The sequence below is a fragment of the Camelina sativa genome, chromosome 13 (genome assembly GCF_000633955.1).
Source record: "Camelina sativa cultivar DH55 chromosome 13, Cs, whole genome shotgun sequence".
Taxonomy (NCBI): Eukaryota; Viridiplantae; Streptophyta; class Magnoliopsida; order Brassicales; family Brassicaceae; genus Camelina; species Camelina sativa.
The window spans coordinates 17,301,259-17,322,226 of NC_025697.1; the positions used below are offsets into that span (position 1 = coordinate 17,301,259).

Here is a 20,968-nt window from a genome sequence, read left to right on the forward strand (position 1 = left end):
CCCCAATCCAACACACACATCCTCAGCAAATCCTCCAACGTCAGGATTGTCGTCCTCTTTGATTGTCCATCAGTCTGGGGATGATAAGCTGTACTCATATGCACCTTAGTGTCCATCTCTGCCTGAAAGGCCCTTCAGAACACCGAAGTGAACTTGGAATCCCTATCAGACACAATGCTCTTTGGCACCCCATGCAACCTGACTATCTCCTTCACATATTTCTTAGCCAAGACCGCTGCTCCATCAGTCTTCTTAATGGCCAGAAAATGTGCCGACTTAGTCAACCGGTCCACAATGACCCAAATAGCATCAAACGTCCTGGACACTAGCAAACCAACCACGAAGTCCATAGTAATCATATCTCACTTCCACTCTGGAATGGGAAGACCCTTCAGCAAACAACCTGGTACCTAATGCTCAGCCTTCACTAGCTGACACACATTGCACCTCGCAACCCAACTAGCCCCATCCTTTTTCATCCTGACCCAGTGATAATACCTCTTGAGGTCACGGTACATGATGTGATCATGAAACCATCCAAGACGACCCTTGAGTCTTGCTCACCACGAACGAAGTCAAAAGTAAACTCTTCCAGCCAAACTACTACTTGGGATACATTCTTACCTCATCTAGAGCATATCTCGAGGTTGAATCATTCCAATCAGAGTTCAGATGAAGAAGTTATTCATTTTACAATTCAGGTGAACTCATGGCTACACGATTTGGACCTACGAGTATTCAAAGGAGGATTCCGACCAATTCAAAAGGATTCAAGGTATTAACCAAAATGTTCTGGAATCTTGATCCATCCTAGAATCACTGAGAATTGGAAGCACATTAAAATCAGTTCATACTTGAAAGATATGGATATTTCAAATCAGTGGATCTGCCCCAGTCCCAGTTTCGCGTCTGAGCCAAAGATCGTGTTACACAGACTAACTCATCATCAATTTCAACACGAAATCAGTTGGAAGATGTTAATGGATCTCTTATGTTTCCAACAAGCCAAATAACACAAGATCTGGCCAACAAACCACAAAGTTACGCTTCATTTGCCAAAGGAGGTCAACCTAGTTCTTCACATGAAGAATATTAGGTCCAGTTGGTTTAGGTGCTTCCAGAATTATGTTTGGCAACCAGGAGGTGTTTCTACTAAGCCCAATGTGAAGAACTGGCACAACCCATGTTGTGTCTCATCATCAAGTTGGACCAATGACTAGAGCAAAAGCTAAGAGGCTAAGAAATGCACTAAATGGGCTTATTCAAGAGCTTATGGCCAAAGAGAGCATGGGAAGAACTATTGGAGATGATACCTATCAATTCCAACCCACTTTGAGCCTAATTCAAGTCCAAGAAAGCCCAAAATAATCACTTTATTTTATGGTCAAAGAGGGATGACGAAAATGGAGTTCAACTCACCTTGGGAAGACAAACTTCAAAGAGTTGAATCTTCATTCAACTATCTATCTTTATTGTGTTTTAGTTTCAAGAATAATACTCTGCTTTGTGACCAAGTTTTCTATCTCTATAAAAACTCATGTAATCTCATTTGAGAATAATCAACCAATTTTCCTTTTCATTTTAGAGTCTATCTCTTTGTTCTTTGTCTAGAACATTTATTTGTTTCTTGGTGTGTAATATCCAAGCAACAGCCTCCTTTTGCTGGACTAGTGTGCCATATCTAGCAGCGATTGGAGTTGGGAATATCAGCAGCCTTCCGCAACTGATGTGCGACCCCTCAATCCATCAAATCTCCCTTGTTGCACCTTGCACCTTGGCGAGTTTCTATTCTTTTTAGTCCGGCTGAGTGATCTTCGAATTTTGGGCGTATCAGTACATCTTACTCGCTCATGGATGAATAGAGAACATGCTAGCATGAGCCTTTCTCAGGATCTCCTGCCTCAACTCCTCATCCTTAGGCACACAAATCCGCCCATGCACTAGGATAGTACCATTGGCCGAAACCCTGATACTCTGAATCAACATCCTTTGAGGCATTCACAATCCCCAAATCCTTCTCCTGAGCCAACCGCACTCTGCTCAGCAGATCTGCCCTATCAGCTGCAATCAAACCCAACGGCTCATGAGAAACCGCACACAAGCTCAACGCACTGATCTCTCCTACCAGAGACTCCATATCCTACTCCTGAGCCGAAGCCGTCCGCTTCCGACTCAAAGCATCTGCAAACAAGTTAGCCTTACCATGGTGATAGGCTATCTCCAAATCCGTGCCACCTGCTGCCCTTCCGGCTGCACTTGCTGCAACGCTGCCACTGCTACCGGCTGCAACTTGGGACAATAGGGCTTGATGTGCCCTGGCTCCCTGCAATAGTAGCATACACGATCTGCTGTCGACGGGGCACTCCTCTTGGGACAGCTAGCAATCTTGTGATCCTCTCTCCCACACCTGAAGCAACTCGCACCACTCGACGTCTGCCTAGCCACCCACCTCCTCTTGGTTCCCTGCGCAGGTTTACCGCCCTTGCTAGAACCTCCCTGATGCTAAACCTTACTAGGCTGAACTGTTGGGCTAGCCGCCACTGACTGTTCCCGGATATCCTCCTCAATCCCTGCTGTAGTCTCAACCAGCTCTAAACGCGAAGCATAACTCCTCCCTCTACAGTGAACCCTCAATTCATCACGTATGGCCCTCAAAAACCTCCTGATCTGAGCCTCCTCAGACTCCATATCTCGACCCCCATACCGCATAAGTCAGCTGAACTCCAAGTAAAGCTCCCGCACTGACTGAGCCCCCTGAGCTAGCTGAAGGAACTGCACCTCCAACCTATCCATTGCCTCTCTAGGGAAATACTTGCGGTTGAACTCCAAGACGAAGTCAGCCCGAGAAATCTCCCTCTGCACTCTCCTGGCTGCCACAGAACTCCACCACAACTGAGCATCACCATTCAAATAGTGGACCTCAATGTCCACCCAAAACCCCTCAGGACATCTCAGAGTATGGAAGTTACGTTCCACACTCATCCTCCATGCATCCGCAGCGGTAGGATCTTTACCTCCCGAAAACCACTCGGTACCAATACGGCCCATCTCTGTCAGCATGCTGATATAACGAGAATGGACCACCACATCCGCAGCCACTGGCTGTCGCTCCTCCGCCACCACTGGTGGCACTACCTGAGTCTGAGCCGGTGCCACTGGTGGCAACCGCTCTAAAAACTATGCCAGCAAACCCGCAAGGTCGATACCCGGGTACTCCACCCATGGGAACTCCCTGGCCTACTATGGTCGCCGACTGCGAAGAATATTCCCGAATCTGTGAGAAGTGTCAAAAGCAAGCTCTGTCAATCCATCAGCCTACCGAACTCCTATCTTCGGTGTCTGCACCTTATCCGTTCATGAGGTGGTCTATGGATATCATTGGCCTATTACATCGGGGACCGGGAGGAGTTCAGTACGTGTTGGCTCTTACTGATTATTTCTCCAAATGGGTGGAAGCAGCGGCCTATGCGAAAGTGATAAGTGAAGAAGTAGAACAGTTCGTGTTTAAAAGCATAATCTACCGGTACAGCGTTCCTCATGAAATCTTCACGGACAATGGCCCGCAGTTCATCTCCTTGCAGTTCGAAGGCTTCTGTGCGAAATGGAAAATACGACTCAGCAAGTCAACTCCACGTTACCCACAAGGTAATGGGAAAGCCGAGGCAATGAACAAACGTCTCGACTCTCGCAAAGGGCGCTGGCCGGACGAACTGCAAGGCATACTTTGGGTAATCCGAACAACACCTCGTCGGGCTACTAACAAAACACCTTTCCTTGGTATACGGAGTCGATGTTGTATTCCTAGCTGACATAGAAGTACCCGAAGTTCGTTCCACGCTAAATCCACTTCGGGCTACGGAGAATGAGGAATTTCTACAGGATACCCTCGATATCATAAANAAACTTGCGAGCGAGCTCCGAGCCAATTTGATCTCGTTATTGAAGGAGAACATGTCCACCTTCGCCTGGTCCGTTGATGAAATGCCCGGGATCAGTTCAGGCCGGTAAAGCAGAAGCGAAGGAAACTCGGTCCTGAGCGAGCTGATATCATTAACAAAAAAGTAGATCGTTTACTGAATGCATGTCAGATCCGTGAAGTAAAGTACCCAGAATGGCTTGCAAATATGGTGGTTGTAAAGAAGAAAAATGGGAAGTCACGAGTTTGCGTTGACTTTACCGATCTGAACAAGGCATGCCCTAAGGACAGTTTCCCACTTCCACACATCGACAGGCTGGTCGAGTCTACCTCGGGACACGAACTAATGTCCTTCATGGACGCTTTCTCTGTTTACAACCAAATCCTCATGAACCCGGAAGATCAGGAAAAGACCGCATTCATTACGGACCGCGGGACTTATTGCTACAAAGTGATGCCATTCGGATTGAAAAACGCCGGAGCAACCTACCAGCGTCTTGTGAATCAGATATTCGAGCAGTAGCTCGGAAAAACCATGGAGGTCTATATTGATGACATGCTGGTGAAATCCATGGAAACCATCTTGCACCTGGCGGACTTGAAAGTTTGTTGCGGCATCCTGAACCAGTTCGGGATGAAGCTTAACCCCACAAAGTGCACTTTCGCAGTCCCATTAGGGGAGTTTTTAGGTTACATCGTCACAGAGCGGGGAATCGAAGCAAACCCGAGACAAATCAACGCCTTCTTATTCATGGGTTCCCCAAGGACATTACGAGAAGTACAGTGTCTCACCGGACGGATCACAGCTCTCAATCGTTTCATCTCCCGATCAACGGACAAGTGCCTCCCATTCTTCCAGCTATTGAAAAAGGGGGGAAAAACTTCGTGTGGGATGCGAAGTGCGAGGAAGCGTTTACTGAGCTGAAAGCATACCTATCTCAACCTCCGGTCTTGGAAAAGCCTGAATTAGGTGATCCACTTTTCCTCTATGTAGGTTTCTCGGACAGCGCAGTGAGTGGAGTGTTAGTTCGCGAAGAAAGGGGGGGAGCAGAGGCCGATTTTCTATGTCAGTAAGTCATTTACAGGGGCAGAATCTAGGTATCCTATGATGGAGAAGTTGTCCCTAGCAGTGATTACTTCAGCAAGAAAGCTATGGCCTTACTTTCAGTCTCATTCGATCGTAATCCTAACGACACAACCACTTCGGACGGTACTACACAGTTCGAGCCACTCTGGGCGATTAGCTAAGTGGTCACTTGAGCTCAGTGAATATGACATCGAATTCCGAACTCGAACTTGTGCTAAGGCACAAGTGCTGGCAGATTTTCTTATAGAACTCCCTCTCGCCAGTTCAGTCAAAGATAACATCTAGGTCCCATGGGCGTTGCACGTGGACAGTGCGTCTTCTAGGAAAGGTGCAGGGGTTAGAATTCGCCTCACCACCCCTACAGGCGAAGTGTTCGAGCAGTCGTTTCGCTTGGCATTCGGTGAATCAAACAACGAAGCTGAATATGAGTTTGTTCTCACTGGCCTACGCCTCGCAGTAGGGATTGGTGTGCAAAAGCTCCAGACTTTTTGTGATTCACAGTTGGTCACTAACCAGTTTCTGGGCGAGTACGAGACAAAAGATGGGCGCATGGAAGCTTACCTAGCGGCAGCTCGGGAGTTAGCAACCAATTTTGACGATTTCAAAATCACTAATATCCCACAAAGTGAAAACTCCGCTGCAGACGCCTTAGCAGCGCTAGCCTTGACTTCAGATCCCGTAAATACAAGAATTATCCCAGTGGAAGTCATCGAATTTCCGAGCATACGTTTAGAGAGTTCGCATGCGGTAACCCGGACAATGAAGAAAAAATTAGCTGCCAAAGAAGTGGTTCGCAAGGCGATTTCTGACCCTCCACCACGGGTGGACTCGGCTCCCATCACGCCTACTCTGGACATTATTCACTCTCCTACGGTCCAACAAGCCCGCCAACCACCGACCGAGCCATTCTCCCGCACACACTTTTGAGCAATACGGACACCAACAATTGGGGGCAGGAGACTGGCGGAGCCTGATCTGGGCTTACTTGGAAAAAGGGGAACTCCCAGCTGACAAGTGGACAGCTAAGAAACTCAAAATTGTCAGTGCATGATATTGCATCTACAGCGAAATACTCCTACGCCGAAGTGTAGCTGGTCCTTATCTGACGTGTGTCTCTGGTGAGGAGCCCGCGGCATTAATGCGAGCTGTTCATGATGGTCCCAATGGGAATCACTCCGGAGGGCGGACCCCAAACACCACCTCATCTTCTTACTGAGTCGCACAACCAACCATCCCAAGCGACCAAGTAAACAAGAGAGATGGGCTGGAATACTCCATTCCCGCTCCAGCCATGGACTACGACTGGGACCAGGCTAGACAAGTTCAAGTCGCGACCTGCTTCTCGAACCACTTCTTGAACCTTGCCTTCATCCTCTCCTCTGGCTCCCAAGTCTGCTCCTCAACACCATCACAGTCCCACAGGACTCTCAACAAAGGAATCTTCTTCTTCCGAAGTTCCTTGATCCCCCTCTCGAGAACCCTCACTGGTCTCGCCTCCAAAGTCATGTTGGGCTGAAAATCCTCAGGGATCTTATCCAACAACTGGTCATCCTCACGGAGACACTTCCGCAACATAAACACATGGAAAACCTTATGAAATGCACGCATAACCTCAGGTAACTCCAACCTATATGCCACTGGTCCAACTCGCTCAATCACTCTGAATGGACCTATATACCTCGTACTCAACTTAGTATCAATCAACGAACTGTTCGGACCCCGAAACATGGGCATCTTGAGGTACACTCTATCTCCAACCTGAAACTCAAGATCTCTCCTCCTCCTATCGGCATAACTCCTCTGCCGATCTTGAGCTTCCTTCATGTTCAGCTTGAGAACCTGAATCTTCTGAACAAAATCTGTCCCGTACATGCTCTTCTCCCCCACATGAATCCAGCATAACGGTGTACGACACTGCCTCCCATACAAAACCTCATAAGGTGCCATCCCAATGCTCGTCTGGTAACTGTTGTTGTAAGCAAACTCTACCAAGCTCAAGTGATCTGCCCATGGCCACCCCAATCCAACACACACATCCTCAGCAAATCCTCCAACGTCAGGATTGTCGTCCTCTTTGATTGTCCATCAGTCTGGGGATGATAAGCTGTACTCATATGCACCTTAGTGTCCATCTCTGCCTGAAAGGCCCTTCAGAACACCGAAGTGAACTTGGAATCCCTATCAGACACAATGCTCTTTGGCACCCCATGCAACCTGACTATCTCCTTCACATATTTCTTAGCCAAGACCGCTGCTCCATCAGTCTTCTTAATGGCCAGAAAATGTGCCGACTTAGTCAACCGGTCCACAATGACCCAAATAGCATCAAACGTCCTGGACACTAGCAAACCAACCACGAAGTCCATAGTAATCATATCTCACTTCCACTCTGGAATGGGAAGACCCTTCAGCAAACAACCTGGTACCTAATGCTCAGCCTTCACTAGCTGACACACATTGCACCTCGCAACCCAACTAGCCCCATCCTTTTTCATCCTGACCCAGTGATAATACCTCTTGAGGTCACGGTACATGATGTGATCATGAAACCATCCAAGACGACCCTTGAGTCTTGCTCACCACGAACGAAGTCAAAAGTAAACTCTTCCAGCCAAACTACTACTTGGGATACATTCTTACCTCATCTAGAGCATATCTCGAGGTTGAATCATTCCAATCAGAGTTCAGATGAAGAAGTTATTCATTTTACAATTCAGGTGAACTCATGGCTACACGATTTGGACCTACGAGTATTCAAAGGAGGATTCCGACCAATTCAAAAGGATTCAAGGTATTAACCAAAATGTTCTGGAATCTTGATCCATCCTAGAATCACTGAGAATTGGAAGCACATTAAAATCAGTTCATACTTGAAAGATATGGATATTTCAAATCAGTGGATCTGCCCCAGTCCCAGTTTCGCGTCTGAGCCAAAGATCGTGTTACACAGACTAACTCATCATCAATTTCAACACGAAATCAGTTGGAAGATGTTAATGGATCTCTTATGTTTCCAACAAGCCAAATAACACAAGATCTGGCCAACAAACCACAAAGTTACGCTTCATTTGCCAAAGGAGGTCAACCTAGTTCTTCACATGAAGAATATTAGGTCCAGTTGGTTTAGGTGCTTCCAGAATTATGTTTGGCAACCAGGAGGTGTTTCTACTAAGCCCAATGTGAAGAACTGGCACAACCCATGTTGTGTCTCATCATCAAGTTGGACCAATGACTAGAGCAAAAGCTAAGAGGCTAAGAAATGCACTAAATGGGCTTATTCAAGAGCTTATGGCCAAAGAGAGCATGGGAAGAACTATTGGAGATGATACCTATCAATTCCAACCCACTTTGAGCCTAATTCAAGTCCAAGAAAGCCCAAAATAATCACTTTATTTTATGGTCAAAGAGGGATGACGAAAATGGAGTTCAACTCACCTTGGGAAGACAAACTTCAAAGAGTTGAATCTTCATTCAACTATCTATCTTTATTGTGTTTTAGTTTCAAGAATAATACTCTGCTTTGTGACCAAGTTTTCTATCTCTATAAAAACTCATGTAATCTCATTTGAGAATAATCAACCAATTTTCCTTTTCATTTTAGAGTCTATCTCTTTGTTCTTTGTCTAGAACATTTATTTGTTTCTTGGTGTGTAATATCCAAGCAACAGCCTCCTTTTGCTGGACTAGTGTGCCATATCTAGCAGCGATTGGAGTTGGGAATATCAGCAGCCTTCCGCAACTGATGTGCGACCCCTCAATCCATCAAATCTCCCTTGTTGCACCTTGCACCTTGGCGAGTTTCTATTCTTTTTAGTCCGGCTGAGTGATCTTCGAATTTTGGGCGTATCAGTACATCTTACTCGCTCATGGATGAATAGAGAACATGCTAGCATGAGCCTTTCTCAGGATCTCCTGCCTCAACTCCTCATCCTTAGGCACACAAATCCGCCCATGCACTAGGATAGTACCATTGGCCGAAACCCTGATACTCTGAATCAACATCCTTTGAGGCATTCACAATCCCCAAATCCTTCTCCTGAGCCAACCGCACTCTGCTCAGCAGATCTGCCCTATCAGCTGCAATCAAACCCAACGGCTCATGAGAAACCGCACACAAGCTCAACGCACTGATCTCTCCTACCAGAGACTCCATATCCTACTCCTGAGCCGAAGCCGTCCGCTTCCGACTCAAAGCATCTGCAAACAAGTTAGCCTTACCATGGTGATAGGCTATCTCCAAATCCGTGCCACCTGCTGCCCTTCCGGCTGCACTTGCTGCAACGCTGCCACTGCTACCGGCTGCAACTTGGGACAATAGGGCTTGATGTGCCCTGGCTCCCTGCAATAGTAGCATACACGATCTGCTGTCGACGGGGCACTCCTCTTGGGACAGCTAGCAATCTTGTGATCCTCTCTCCCACACCTGAAGCAACTCGCACCACTCGACGTCTGCCTAGCCACCCACCTCCTCTTGGTTCCCTGCGCAGGTTTACCGCCCTTGCTAGAACCTCCCTGATGCTAAACCTTACTAGGCTGAACTGTTGGGCTAGCCGCCACTGACTGTTCCCGGATATCCTCCTCAATCCCTGCTGTAGTCTCAACCAGCTCTAAACGCGAAGCATAACTCCTCCCTCTACAGTGAACCCTCAATTCATCACGTATGGCCCTCAAAAACCTCCTGATCTGAGCCTCCTCAGACTCCATATCTCGACCCCCATACCGCATAAGTCAGCTGAACTCCAAGTAAAGCTCCCGCACTGACTGAGCCCCCTGAGCTAGCTGAAGGAACTGCACCTCCAACCTATCCATTGCCTCTCTAGGGAAATACTTGCGGTTGAACTCCAAGACGAAGTCAGCCCGAGAAATCTCCCTCTGCACTCTCCTGGCTGCCACAGAACTCCACCACAACTGAGCATCACCATTCAAATAGTGGACCTCAATGTCCACCCAAAACCCCTCAGGACATCTCAGAGTATGGAAGTTACGTTCCACACTCATCCTCCATGCATCCGCAGCGGTAGGATCTTTACCTCCCGAAAACCACTCGGTACCAATACGGCCCATCTCTGTCAGCATGCTGATATAACGAGAATGGACCACCACATCCGCAGCCACTGGCTGTCGCTCCTCCGCCACCACTGGTGGCACTACCTGAGTCTGAGCCGGTGCCACTGGTGGCAACCGCTCTAAAAACTATGCCAGCAAACCCGCAAGGTCGATACCCGGGTACTCCACCCATGGGAACTCCCTGGCCTACTATGGTCGCCGACTGCGAAGAATATTCCCGAATCTGTGAGAAGTGTCAAAAGCAAGCTCTGTCAATCCATCAGCCTACCGAACTCCTATCTTCGGTGTCTGCACCTTATCCGTTCATGAGGTGGTCTATGGATATCATTGGCCTATTACATCGGGGACCGGGAGGAGTTCAGTACGTGTTGGCTCTTACTGATTATTTCTCCAAATGGGTGGAAGCAGCGGCCTATGCGAAAGTGATAAGTGAAGAAGTAGAACAGTTCGTGTTTAAAAGCATAATCTACCGGTACAGCGTTCCTCATGAAATCTTCACGGACAATGGCCCGCAGTTCATCTCCTTGCAGTTCGAAGGCTTCTGTGCGAAATGGAAAATACGACTCAGCAAGTCAACTCCACGTTACCCACAAGGTAATGGGAAAGCCGAGGCAATGAACAAACGTCTCGACTCTCGCAAAGGGCGCTGGCCGGACGAACTGCAAGGCATACTTTGGGTAATCCGAACAACACCTCGTCGGGCTACTAACAAAACACCTTTCCTTGGTATACGGAGTCGATGTTGTATTCCTAGCTGACATAGAAGTACCCGAAGTTCGTTCCACGCTAAATCCACTTCGGGCTACGGAGAATGAGGAATTTCTACAGGATACCCTCGATATCATAAATGAGCGTCGGAATCGAGCTTCAGTTCGGATGCAGAATTACCAAAATGCCGTTGCCCGCTATTATAACTCCAAAATCCGAACCAGGCCTTTGACAGTCGGTGATCTAGTCTTTCGGAAGGTCTACAAAAACAAGGAAGAGAACAATGCAGGAAAATTGGGAAACAATTGGGAAGGTCCATATAAGATCACCTACGAAGTACGGAATGGCGTTTACCGACTGGAGGAGTCAAACGGGAAACCCGTGCCGAGGTCCTGGAATTCTTTAAATCTCAAACGTTTTTACATTTAGTTCGATTTAAACATTGTATCGAACTACGGTTGGCTTGATCCCGACAAGGGTACGTAGGCAGCCAGTTTCGGGTCCAGCTATCCATTTTTAATAAAATCAAAAGTTTCCGCCAAACTCATTGTTAAGAATGGGGGACCGTATTAATAGCCGAAGTCTAACTTCGCAAAAGCCGAAGTCTAACTTCGCCGAAGCCGAAGTCTAACTTCGCAGAAGCCGAAGTCTAACTTCGCAGAAGCCGAAGTCTAACTTCGCAGAATTCGGAGTCTAACTTCGCCAAAGCCGAAGTCTAACTTCGCAGAAGCTGAAGTCTTACTTTGCAGAATTCGAAGTCTAACTTTGTACCAAAGAAATCGAAGTCTTACTTCGTGACAGATTAAACTTCGCAAAATTCAATAAAACCGGAGCCTCGCTTCGTAAATCTCTTAGGCCAAAGTAAATTCGCGAACCCATAAAATGGAAATCGTACTTCCTAAGAATGCTCAAACCAAAGTTACACTTTAACCTCGCCTAAAGTTAAAACAGAAGCACGATCCCGCGAAATCAGTTTGTTCGCGAGATAATGCTAAAACTTCGGTTCGTAAAATATAAAGTTAAGGCGAATCATATTATAATTTTTAAGATAAATTATTCACCGCGACCAAAAAGTTTCGAGTTAGGTTCGATGAAACAAAAGGAAAACAACAAAAGAGGAGGCAACTCGTGCCAATACAACCCCGAAATAAATCTGCTGCTAAAGACTGGAAATCATATTTCCTATGTAATGTTAAGTAATGGTTTTGAAATTTCTTAATTTTCTTTGCATTTCATGTTTTAGAGTCATTAAACTGATGGATCTTGTTTAATATTGACTTGGGTGATTATATATAACATTATACTGTATATATATTTTGTTTTGGTTCTTAAGTTTTAAATTCATAAGAATAGGATTGTGACCCATAATATATTTCGTCATCACAAAAGAGTAGCAGCACTTTGCCACTATCCAAAATAAAAGTTACAAAGAAGTCAATTAAATACCCACATATATGTGACATATATGATTATTTACGACTAATGACACCTATGATTGTGATAGTTTTGCTACCTTTTGGCAACCCTCGTTAATATGTTAAGTTTGAAGGTTTCTACATTGATCCGAACTACTAGAGATACAAAATCATTATAATACCAAAAAAAAATGATTGTTTTGAAATTTTTAATTTTCTTTGCATTTCATATTTGTACTCACTAAATTGATTGCTCTTGTTTAGTATTGTCATGCATTAATTGTTTGTAGTTTCACTCATAAAAAGTTTTATAGAAGTTGTATAATTAAGAGATTTCTTAATTTTATAAGTGAAGTCATAAAAAAACCAAAACATAATTGTTATATATATACATAAAAGCGGCCAATATTTAAAACCTTTGTTTTTGTTTTACGTGTTACATTAATAATTATCTACTTATAAATTATATATATATATAAAAATATATGTAAAGAAGTTCTTATTCAAAATTCCTAAAATGTAAAATTCAAACGCTATATTAGAAATTCTAAAACTTTTAACTTTAATAATAGTTATAGACTTAAAACAATTAAATAAAAAACTATAAAACCAAAAATACTATACAAAAAGCTAAAATAGGGAAGGTCTCTCATTGGCTAGTCCATTATGACAAGGATTGGGATTTCGTTAATTATCCACCATCGATTCGATAGATTCAATCCAACGATTGAGATCTTCTCCTTATTTTGTTTTCGTTTTTGGTTTAAGGTGGGGGTATTGGACAGTGGAACGTAAAAGAATTTAATAATATGATGAATTCCAGTGTTATTTGATCAAACATTTTATAAATTCTTTTGAAGTCTACTGTTATTCAAGTTGTTACTTTTTTAACTCTATTAAATTCTAGTGTTATTGGATGTTATTTAGTTTTACACAACATCATTATTTAGCGAGAATTCAAGAGAATTATTAGTGTAAAATGTGAAGAATAGATTCCTAGCTTTTAAGGTGAGATTTGGATAGATAAAAAATATATATATATATACTCATCAATTACTCGTGACAAATTCATCATAAGTCCCCGACGGCAACTATCGCTCAAGTTCCTGCCGACTATCAAAACGTCTCATATTTTCCAAATTCTTATCTTATCTAAAAACAATTTATGGGTCATAGATTCATCGAGTCAGAAGCTCTCCATTAAAGATTCTCCATTGGAATAGAACCAGAAGCTCTCCTCCCATGTAAGTAAGAGTGACTTCAAGATTGAAACGAAAAATCAATCAATCTCAAATTCTCTTCTAATAAAGGGATTGGGTACATAACCTCTCTCATTTCGAATTCTGATTTGTATATTTGATCCTCTGTTTCCAGTATTGTGTTAGCACGTCATATTCTTCTAGTCTCAGTTTTGATTTATGAAAATTACTGAATACAGAGAAGACAATATTATCTATTATGCTAGGCTGTTCTCATCTCTCGAGTCTCGAGTATGAACTATATTTTTTTCCCTGAGTTTGCTCTTCTTCGTTTGCTATTTATTAAGGGCATAACTACTGAGTTTGAATTTGGAAATTTAATTTGATTCTCCGTCTTCAGTGTTTGCAGTTTTTTAGTGAAATAAAAATTGAATCAATCAAGAGTTCACTGCAGCGTAAAGATGGAAGAAGAACGACGGTGGCCATAAGGAGGCAATATCTTCTGTTAAAATTCTATAATTTTCCATTAAAATATAATAGGTAGACTGATAAAAAAAGATTTAAGAATCTTTTACTATCACTAAAAATCGGTAAATTATGACTAAAATTCTATTCAATTAAATTCTCTCACAATCCACTGACGAATACCACCCCCTTAAGACTTGAGACTTCCCTCATTCTTCGTGCTTCTCCTTCGGCTCCTTCATTCTCTCAGGTGAAACCGACTTCACGACACAACACTCACTTCCACTCGACTGTTGCAGCCCCGTAAAGTTCACCGATCTAATTGCTTAATACTCCTCTTTCCGACTCGTCTCTCGCTTCCACAGGTGCGATTCTGAATTTGATACTCGTCTTTGTGTTCTTTTGGATTACGAAAGTTTTTATTTGAGTTTGTGTCGCTATGAATTTTCGATTTGGAAATCAGGGTTTGAGTTTGAGTCAGAGAGACCCAATTGCACAATTTCTCAGTTTCGGAGACCAATATGGTTGGGTTTGAGACTCGAAATCTAGGGTTAGATTATGAAAGGCTTGATTTTTTCTTGTGGAATTGATAGATGCGTCTTCATTAGGGGTTAGATTATGAAAGGCTTGATTTTTTCTTGTGAAATTGATAGATGCGTCTTCATTAGTTTGATTCTCCTCTTACATTCTCATAGTTGGATGCGTCTTGATTGTGTTTTCTTTGATTTGCGGCTTTTTGTTACGGATTTGGAAGAAGAAGTTGAGAATCTGTAAGTACTAATCATCAGTTTTTTTTCTTTCTTCAAGTCACCTCTCGTCTCTCGGTGTCAAGACTTAATCACTTCATCAATCTCACAAATTCTTGGTCTGCGAATACCTTTGATCATGATAATGGAGGCATCGTTGAACACCAGATGCAATGGATCCCTGGCTTGGTCTTACCAGTCATTGTTGCTGAAGCTTTTGAGGATGAGGATGGTGTAGGTAATGATGTTGATGAGGGTCTAGCTGCTGGAGGAGGTTTTAATGCCGAAAATGTTGATCAGGCTGGTGTGAACGACCTTGGGGAAGTTGTGAACGCCCTTGCGGTTGAAGAAGGTCCTATTGCTGCTGGAGTGGTCTTCAATGCTGAAGAAGAGCTAGCTGAGATTGAGATTGTTGCTGTTGCTCCTCTCAACCAACACGCTCCACTTATGCCCTTGCAGAACGCACTAGTCGCTCCAGCTGTGAATGAGGATGCACCTCATGGATTTGAGGATGGAGCAGCAGGGCAGAACGCTGTTGTTGTGGCTCCAGCTATGAATGAGAATGCACCTCCTGTGCAGAACAACGCTGAAGATGGAGGAGAGATCCTTAGGAGGCCACTTAAGCGCAGAAGAAGAAGCATCTGAATCTGGAGAGATGCCACTTAAGCGACAAGTATAGAGGAGCTTTATTAGATAGAGTCAGTCTATTAACAACACAAAATGTATTAAAAAAAAAACTTTTGATAGATATAATATTCAATATTCTTTGTGACTTGTTGTTCGGTCACCATGTGTCCCAGCAACAGAGTTGTAGAATCTTTTGGTAAAAAAGAAAATACAGTGCTTCTGTTTTTTTTCATATCGTTCACAAATAGAAACTACATGAACATATGTACAAGTAGATTACGGCTACCTGTTTGAGTGAGAACCGCATGGGGATTCACCATCTGAGTCCCAAGAGAATGAGCACAGCTACAGCTGGTCCCCGTTTGAAACAGATAAAAGAAGTTCCTTTGTTTTCCAGACATATCAACTCCCTCATTCAGAGATCAAACACACACAATCCAGAACAGCAACATTGCCATATTGTAGTGTAAAGACGGATTCATGTTATACATATATAAGAAGAAACTAGAATTCCCTCGAGAAGAAAATTTAAATTTTTTTTAAGTTTAGAAATTAACAAACATATAATAAAATAAAATCAAGAAACAAGCTTAGGGAGCGGGTTAAGCCAGGGTGGGAGCACAAACTGTGAAAAGTAAAGATTATGAAGAGCGCCGACATGATGAGCAATGAAATACATTGAATAGATGGAGTCCATATACTCCTTGCAACCGCTAAGGCTCAAGATGCAACCACCATTGGTAGACTGGTTCTGGCCATCATTATCTTCCTCCTTGTGAAGACTAAACCTGTGAGTCCTCAAGTTTAACAAGACGAGACCATTCTTGTCTCTGCTCCAGAGGTATATGATGTCGGAGTTGAGAGGATGCATCACCACAGGGAAATAATCAGTACCAAAACCGACCAAAGAAGACGAGTTGGTGGTGTTGAGTTCCCACAAGAGATTCCATGCGGCCAAAGGATCATCATCACAGTAGTTGACCAGCCTCCAAACTCTGATGATACGGCCTCCTCCATTAGTAGCCTTGAAAACGTTGCAATACACAACAGATCCAGCAGAGGTTGTGATAGTTCTCTTGAAACGCTGATGCCGTGCATATAGCTCCATACCGGGAAACAGCATAGCACGACACTCGTCGTCACCACCACCACCATTATCATTGTCATTATTATATAAATCATAGGATAAAACATAATTTGCGTCCAGATTGGTACCATTGGAGGCAATCCAGTGAAGAATCCCGTTGAGAGGGACAGAATACTCTAGTCTAGACCAGAACATGGGACGGAGACAACGCACCTCTCGGGTTGTCCACAATCCTGTTTCCGAGGCATACACCATAAAAGTGATTTCTTTAGATAAATATGATGAGGCCAACATCCAGACAACCTTGTAACCCACAACAATACCCTTTTCCATCCTTGTGACAAGTCCAGTGTCGCTGAAAAGTTTGTTCTCCTGTAACCTCACGACATCAAAAGGAGAGAGATGTGGAGGTAGAGGGATTCGAACCCATTGTCGCAACAAGGGGTTTCCGACATGATACTCAGGGGCTCCTTCGCTGGTCTCAATGTAAAGCAATACCAATCCATCCGCGCAGCTCAACACCAAAGTTTTTCTCACCAATTCGGTGGTCGTCTCAGGATCGTAACGCGTGATCGAAGAACCTATGGAATTCCTAAGTCCCCATCTCTCACATCCATGGTGTCCAACGATTTCCAGAGACAGTGTTTGGTTCCTTCGGTTCATGATTGACCACGACACGGAGGTCGAGTTCACAGACTCGTACAGCTCTCGGAAATAGTCCGAATCGATTATCGATTTCCATTCTTTACAAACTGATCTCACTCTCCTCAATTGAAATCGAGCAAATATATTTACCAGCGTTTCCTCTAAAAGTTGAACCACCGCTCTTTTTTCTCTCCCCATCATTCTTTTGATTTTCTTCTTTTAGGTTTCTCAAAGATGGAAGGGTATGATTTTTCTTTATTCCTTCTTTTAAGCCTATGAATCCCTACAATATATATAGAAACTTAATGGGCTTTTTGGTTCTTTTTTTTTTGTTTTTTTTGGTTTTTTCCTTTTGTGTGGCTGCCTATATTCTCCTGTTTTTTTCTAGCTAGCATGCGAATTTGGTTAGTAGAGTAGGTTCGATTCAGGTCAGTTTATCCCGGTTTTTGATTATTTTGGAATTTGAAATCTATTAGGAAAATAACCGAATATAAACTTCAAAATTCTTTTAATTTATTTCAAAAATAGCATCACAAAAAACAAAAAATAGTTACACTACACTTTGCGACTATTTTGCTGATACGTTGCAACTTTTACAATTTTATTAAGATATTTACCAATAGAGATATTAAGCTTGAAGATTGCTACATTGATTTAAACTACTAAGTCATTATATTACCACCTTTTCTTTTTGAAAATTTTTACAATTTTATTAAGATATTTACCAACAGAGATATTAAATTTGAAGGTTGCTACATTGATTTAAACTATTAAGTATTTGTTACATGGTTTTCTACACATCATCTCGTTGTATTTTAATGACAAGGTGCTTCCCAAGATCCATTGATTTATTCCGACGATATCTCCTACTGCTCCTTTAATCACCCGATGAGTCTCTGGGCTCGTCGAGAATCCGGTCCAAAAGCCCACTAAAGCCCATTAACTAACGGACCAGACACGGGCCTGGAGTTAGCGAAATCCAACTCCAACACAAACCATTAATCTACAAAGTCAACTTCCATGCAACAATTCACATGGTGCATGCCAAATAAGAACATGCATGTTTTGTCTTATCTAAAAAGTACATTAAATTGCTATTGATGTGAAAATGACAGTCGTTCCGAGTGCATTTTACATGTGTCAAGAAACAGAAGTTATAATGTTTCTACACTAACTTCTCCTCTTTCCACCTTTGTTTCTCTTTGTGGTAAAAACACTAAACAGAAAAATAGAGATAAAAAAACTAACAAGTTAATGTCCTCCCACGGTGGAAACTTTGAGAACATCAGCTTCCGGCGGTGGAGAAGGAAGCACAGTGAGCGCTAAAACTCCACTCACGGCCGCAGCCACCGCCGCCAAAACAAACCCCGGAATGTTTCCTCCTCCGAACATCTCATCAAAGGGTCCTGCTCCCACCGACACCACCATCTACATTCATCATTACTTTAGTTTAACAAACCATAAGATAAATAATAAAACATATCAATTGATCATAAGATATATTTAACCTGTGGTACAACTATTGCAAGATTTAAAACCCCCAACGACAATCCTGCATGCAACCATAAAGAATACAGTATAAATGTATAATCTCTCCAATAGATATTCTTATAAAACCAACAGCCATGCATGCTTTCTGTAAATGTAACATGCAAATAAAATTTTCTTTTGATATATATATATATATATATATATATATATATATATGTAGAAATATACAAACTTACCTTGGCCAGCACCAGAAGAAGAAGAAAATATAGATGCCAGTGCGAAAGGAATGCTGTAAGTTATCTACAAAAAAAAAAATTATTTATACTATCAGAAATTTTATATAATCACATTTCGTTTTTTATTTAATTACTATCAGAAATTTTTAAAAACGAACAATATTTGATATGAAATAATATAAAAAAGTCCATAAATTATACTTACAGCTAGAGGTACACCGAGAAGAGCAAATAACGCCAAAGCTCCAATTTTAACACCAACCGGCGGAGAAGAACTAACCACCGTCTCTAACACGGCGGATCCACGACGGTTCGATTCAGCCACCTTAGTAATTAAAACAGTCATCCCCAAACAGAACGCTAAAATGAAATTCACAATTCCCCACAACCGTTTCACACCGCCAACCCCACGAGCCAACCACTCTAACCCAAGCGAAGTGACTCCCAGAACCACCGAGTTCAACATTAACCCTAACGCGCCGGCATGAACTCCCTTGTTATACACGCGCCGAGCCTTATCGTCAACATTACCCACCGAGTCACCACCGTACACTTCTCTCCCCATCCAATCAGTATCAAACAAAAGAAAAGGAAACCAAGCAATCCAACTAAGACACGTCACCAAAAGCAACATCACCATCGGTCTATTCATGTCCTTCACCGCACTGAATAACTCCCCGAATAACGGAACTCTAACAACTTTTAACGGCGCCGTTACTTCCTCCTTTATCTCACCATCTTCTTCTCCGCCGTTAACTTCCGTCACCGTCTCCGTCGACGACCACCGTTTCTCATCGACGTACCAGAGCGCGAACGTCGTTAGACTCATCAGAATCAGAATCGAGAAGAAGAAACAGCTCTTGAGATTCACGCAGTAGACATCGCAAGCTTCCGTCACCGTGAACGGAAACGCGTCGTGGAGATGAGCGAAAGCTCCGGCGGCGAATCCGAGTACGTTTCCGACGGCCATGAAGAAAGAGAAGAGAGAGTTCGCAGTTCTCGTCTTCTTCGCGCTGTTACCTGAGAGATCCGCAAGCAAAGCTCGACAAGGTCCTTGAAGCATGTTGTTAGCAACATCGAGAATCCAAAACCCGACGGCGAAAACAGCGATTGCGTGTGATTTAGGCGTTGAATCAACTCGATCTCCCAAAATCTCACCGATATCGGCGGCGTAACCGATAAGAACGACGGCGATAACGACGAGTAATGCGCCGGCGGCTATAAAAGGACGACGGCGACCAAAACGCGATTCGCAGCGATCGCTGTGGTAACCAACAATGGGCTGGACTAACATACCAGATATTGGGCCGCATAGCCAGATCAGTGAGGCCCATTTATGAGGTATGCCTAGAAGCTGAACGTAAGGAGTTAAAAGTGAGAGTTGTAAGGCCCAACCGAATTGAATACCTGCGGCGATAGACGCAACCGCAATCGTTTGTTTCAGCGGTGAAGAGGATAACTGCGTTTGCGTTTGGGACTTCTTCATACTGAAATTTTTTTTCTCTCACTAGATTTAATAAAAATTTTGGATTTATGGATAGAGAGAGAGAGAGAGAGGTATAAGTAGTAAGGAGAAGGGTTTTGCATGGGAGGGCAAATGGCGGGAGGAGCTTATCCATTAGTTTGAGTAAGAGTGACTTTGATAGTATACTTCAACGTATACATGTGTCATTTCTGCATTTAATGCTACTCTCTTATTTATTAAAACTAGGTTTAAATTTATCAATTTTATCATCTCCAAATCTTGTGAATGTCAAACTTTTAAAAGCAAGTCATTCAACATGACCATATATATATATATATATATATATATCTTTATCTACAAAAAAAATTTATACATCTAATTATTCAAACCGTTGTTATATACTTATAGATATTTATATAAATAGTTTAAATCGTAAAATACATGAAATTATATTATTATGCTGAAAATCTAATAATATACTCCTTTTGTTTCACAAAAATGTCATTTTAGAAAAAAAAATTTGTTTCACAAATAGAGTTATTTTACATTTTCAACGAGTATTTTAATGCTAAATTTTCTTTTTTACTCCTAAAGCCAAAGTTATTTTCGTTGAATTTAGATAATTAACCACTTATTAAATAAGGACAAAAATTTATAATTTAAATTTTTTTTAATTTGTGTGAAATGTGTCAAAATAACATTTTTTGTGAAACAAAGGGAGTATTAAAGTTTACAATTTCAGGTAAGTCAAACTCTTAAGTTCAAATTACCAAATATTCGAGAGACATATTAATTATATGCTTATCGTAGTGTT

General features: G+C 42.7%; 3 protein-coding genes across 4 annotated transcripts; 1 reads left to right on the forward strand and 2 right to left on the reverse strand.

Annotated features, from left to right (window-relative positions):
- LOC104736962 lies at positions 14,009-15,456 on the forward strand. Its single transcript, XM_010457052.2, has 2 exons — positions 14,009-14,222; positions 14,665-15,456. Exon 2 carries the CDS (start codon positions 14,772-14,774, stop codon positions 15,246-15,248), a length of 477 nt encoding a protein of 158 aa, XP_010455354.1. The 5' UTR covers positions 14,009-14,222; positions 14,665-14,771; the 3' UTR covers positions 15,249-15,456.
- On the reverse strand, positions 15,808-17,160 carry LOC104738312 (putative F-box protein At3g23950). Its single transcript, XM_010458508.1, has one exon. The coding sequence runs from the start codon at positions 17,158-17,160 to the stop codon at positions 15,808-15,810; it is 1,353 nt and encodes a 450-aa protein (XP_010456810.1).
- On the reverse strand, positions 17,675-20,289 carry LOC104736963 (sucrose transport protein SUC8-like). 2 transcript variants are annotated; one of them, XM_019234357.1, is made up of 5 exons: positions 18,895-20,289; positions 18,690-18,753; positions 18,471-18,514; positions 18,211-18,390; positions 17,675-17,905 (listed from the first exon to the last, which is right to left on the reverse strand). In XM_019234357.1, the coding sequence occupies exons 1-4, from the start codon at positions 20,173-20,175 to the stop codon at positions 18,214-18,216; spliced, it is 1,566 nt and encodes a 521-aa protein (XP_019089902.1). In that variant the 5' UTR covers positions 20,176-20,289; the 3' UTR covers positions 17,675-17,905; positions 18,211-18,213. The 2 variants fall into 2 exon arrangements, with proteins under 2 accessions (XP_019089902.1, XP_010455355.1); XM_010457053.2 differs by lacking the exon at positions 17,675-17,905 and having other exon boundaries at positions 18,036-18,390.

Bases quoted from the DNA above. Each gene is read 5' to 3' on its own strand.
- LOC104736962 (XM_010457052.2), top strand. From the start codon at position 14,772: ATGCAATGGATCCCTGGCTTGGTCTTACCAGTCATTGTTGCTGAAGCT.
- LOC104738312 (XM_010458508.1), bottom strand. From the start codon at position 17,160: ATGGGGAGAGAAAAAAGAGCGGTGGTTCAACTTTTAGAGGAAACGCTG.
- LOC104736963 (XM_019234357.1), bottom strand. From the start codon at position 20,175: ATGAAGAAGTCCCAAACGCAAACGCAGTTATCCTCTTCACCGCTGAAA. The intron at 18,754-18,894 runs GTAAGTATAATT...TTTTTTTTGTAG, and splicing joins TTCTCGGTGTACCTCTAGCT to ATAACTTACAGCATTCCTTT. The intron at 18,515-18,689 runs GTAAGTTTGTAT...GGTTGCATGCAG, and splicing joins TTCTTCTGGTGCTGGCCAAG to GATTGTCGTTGGGGGTTTTA.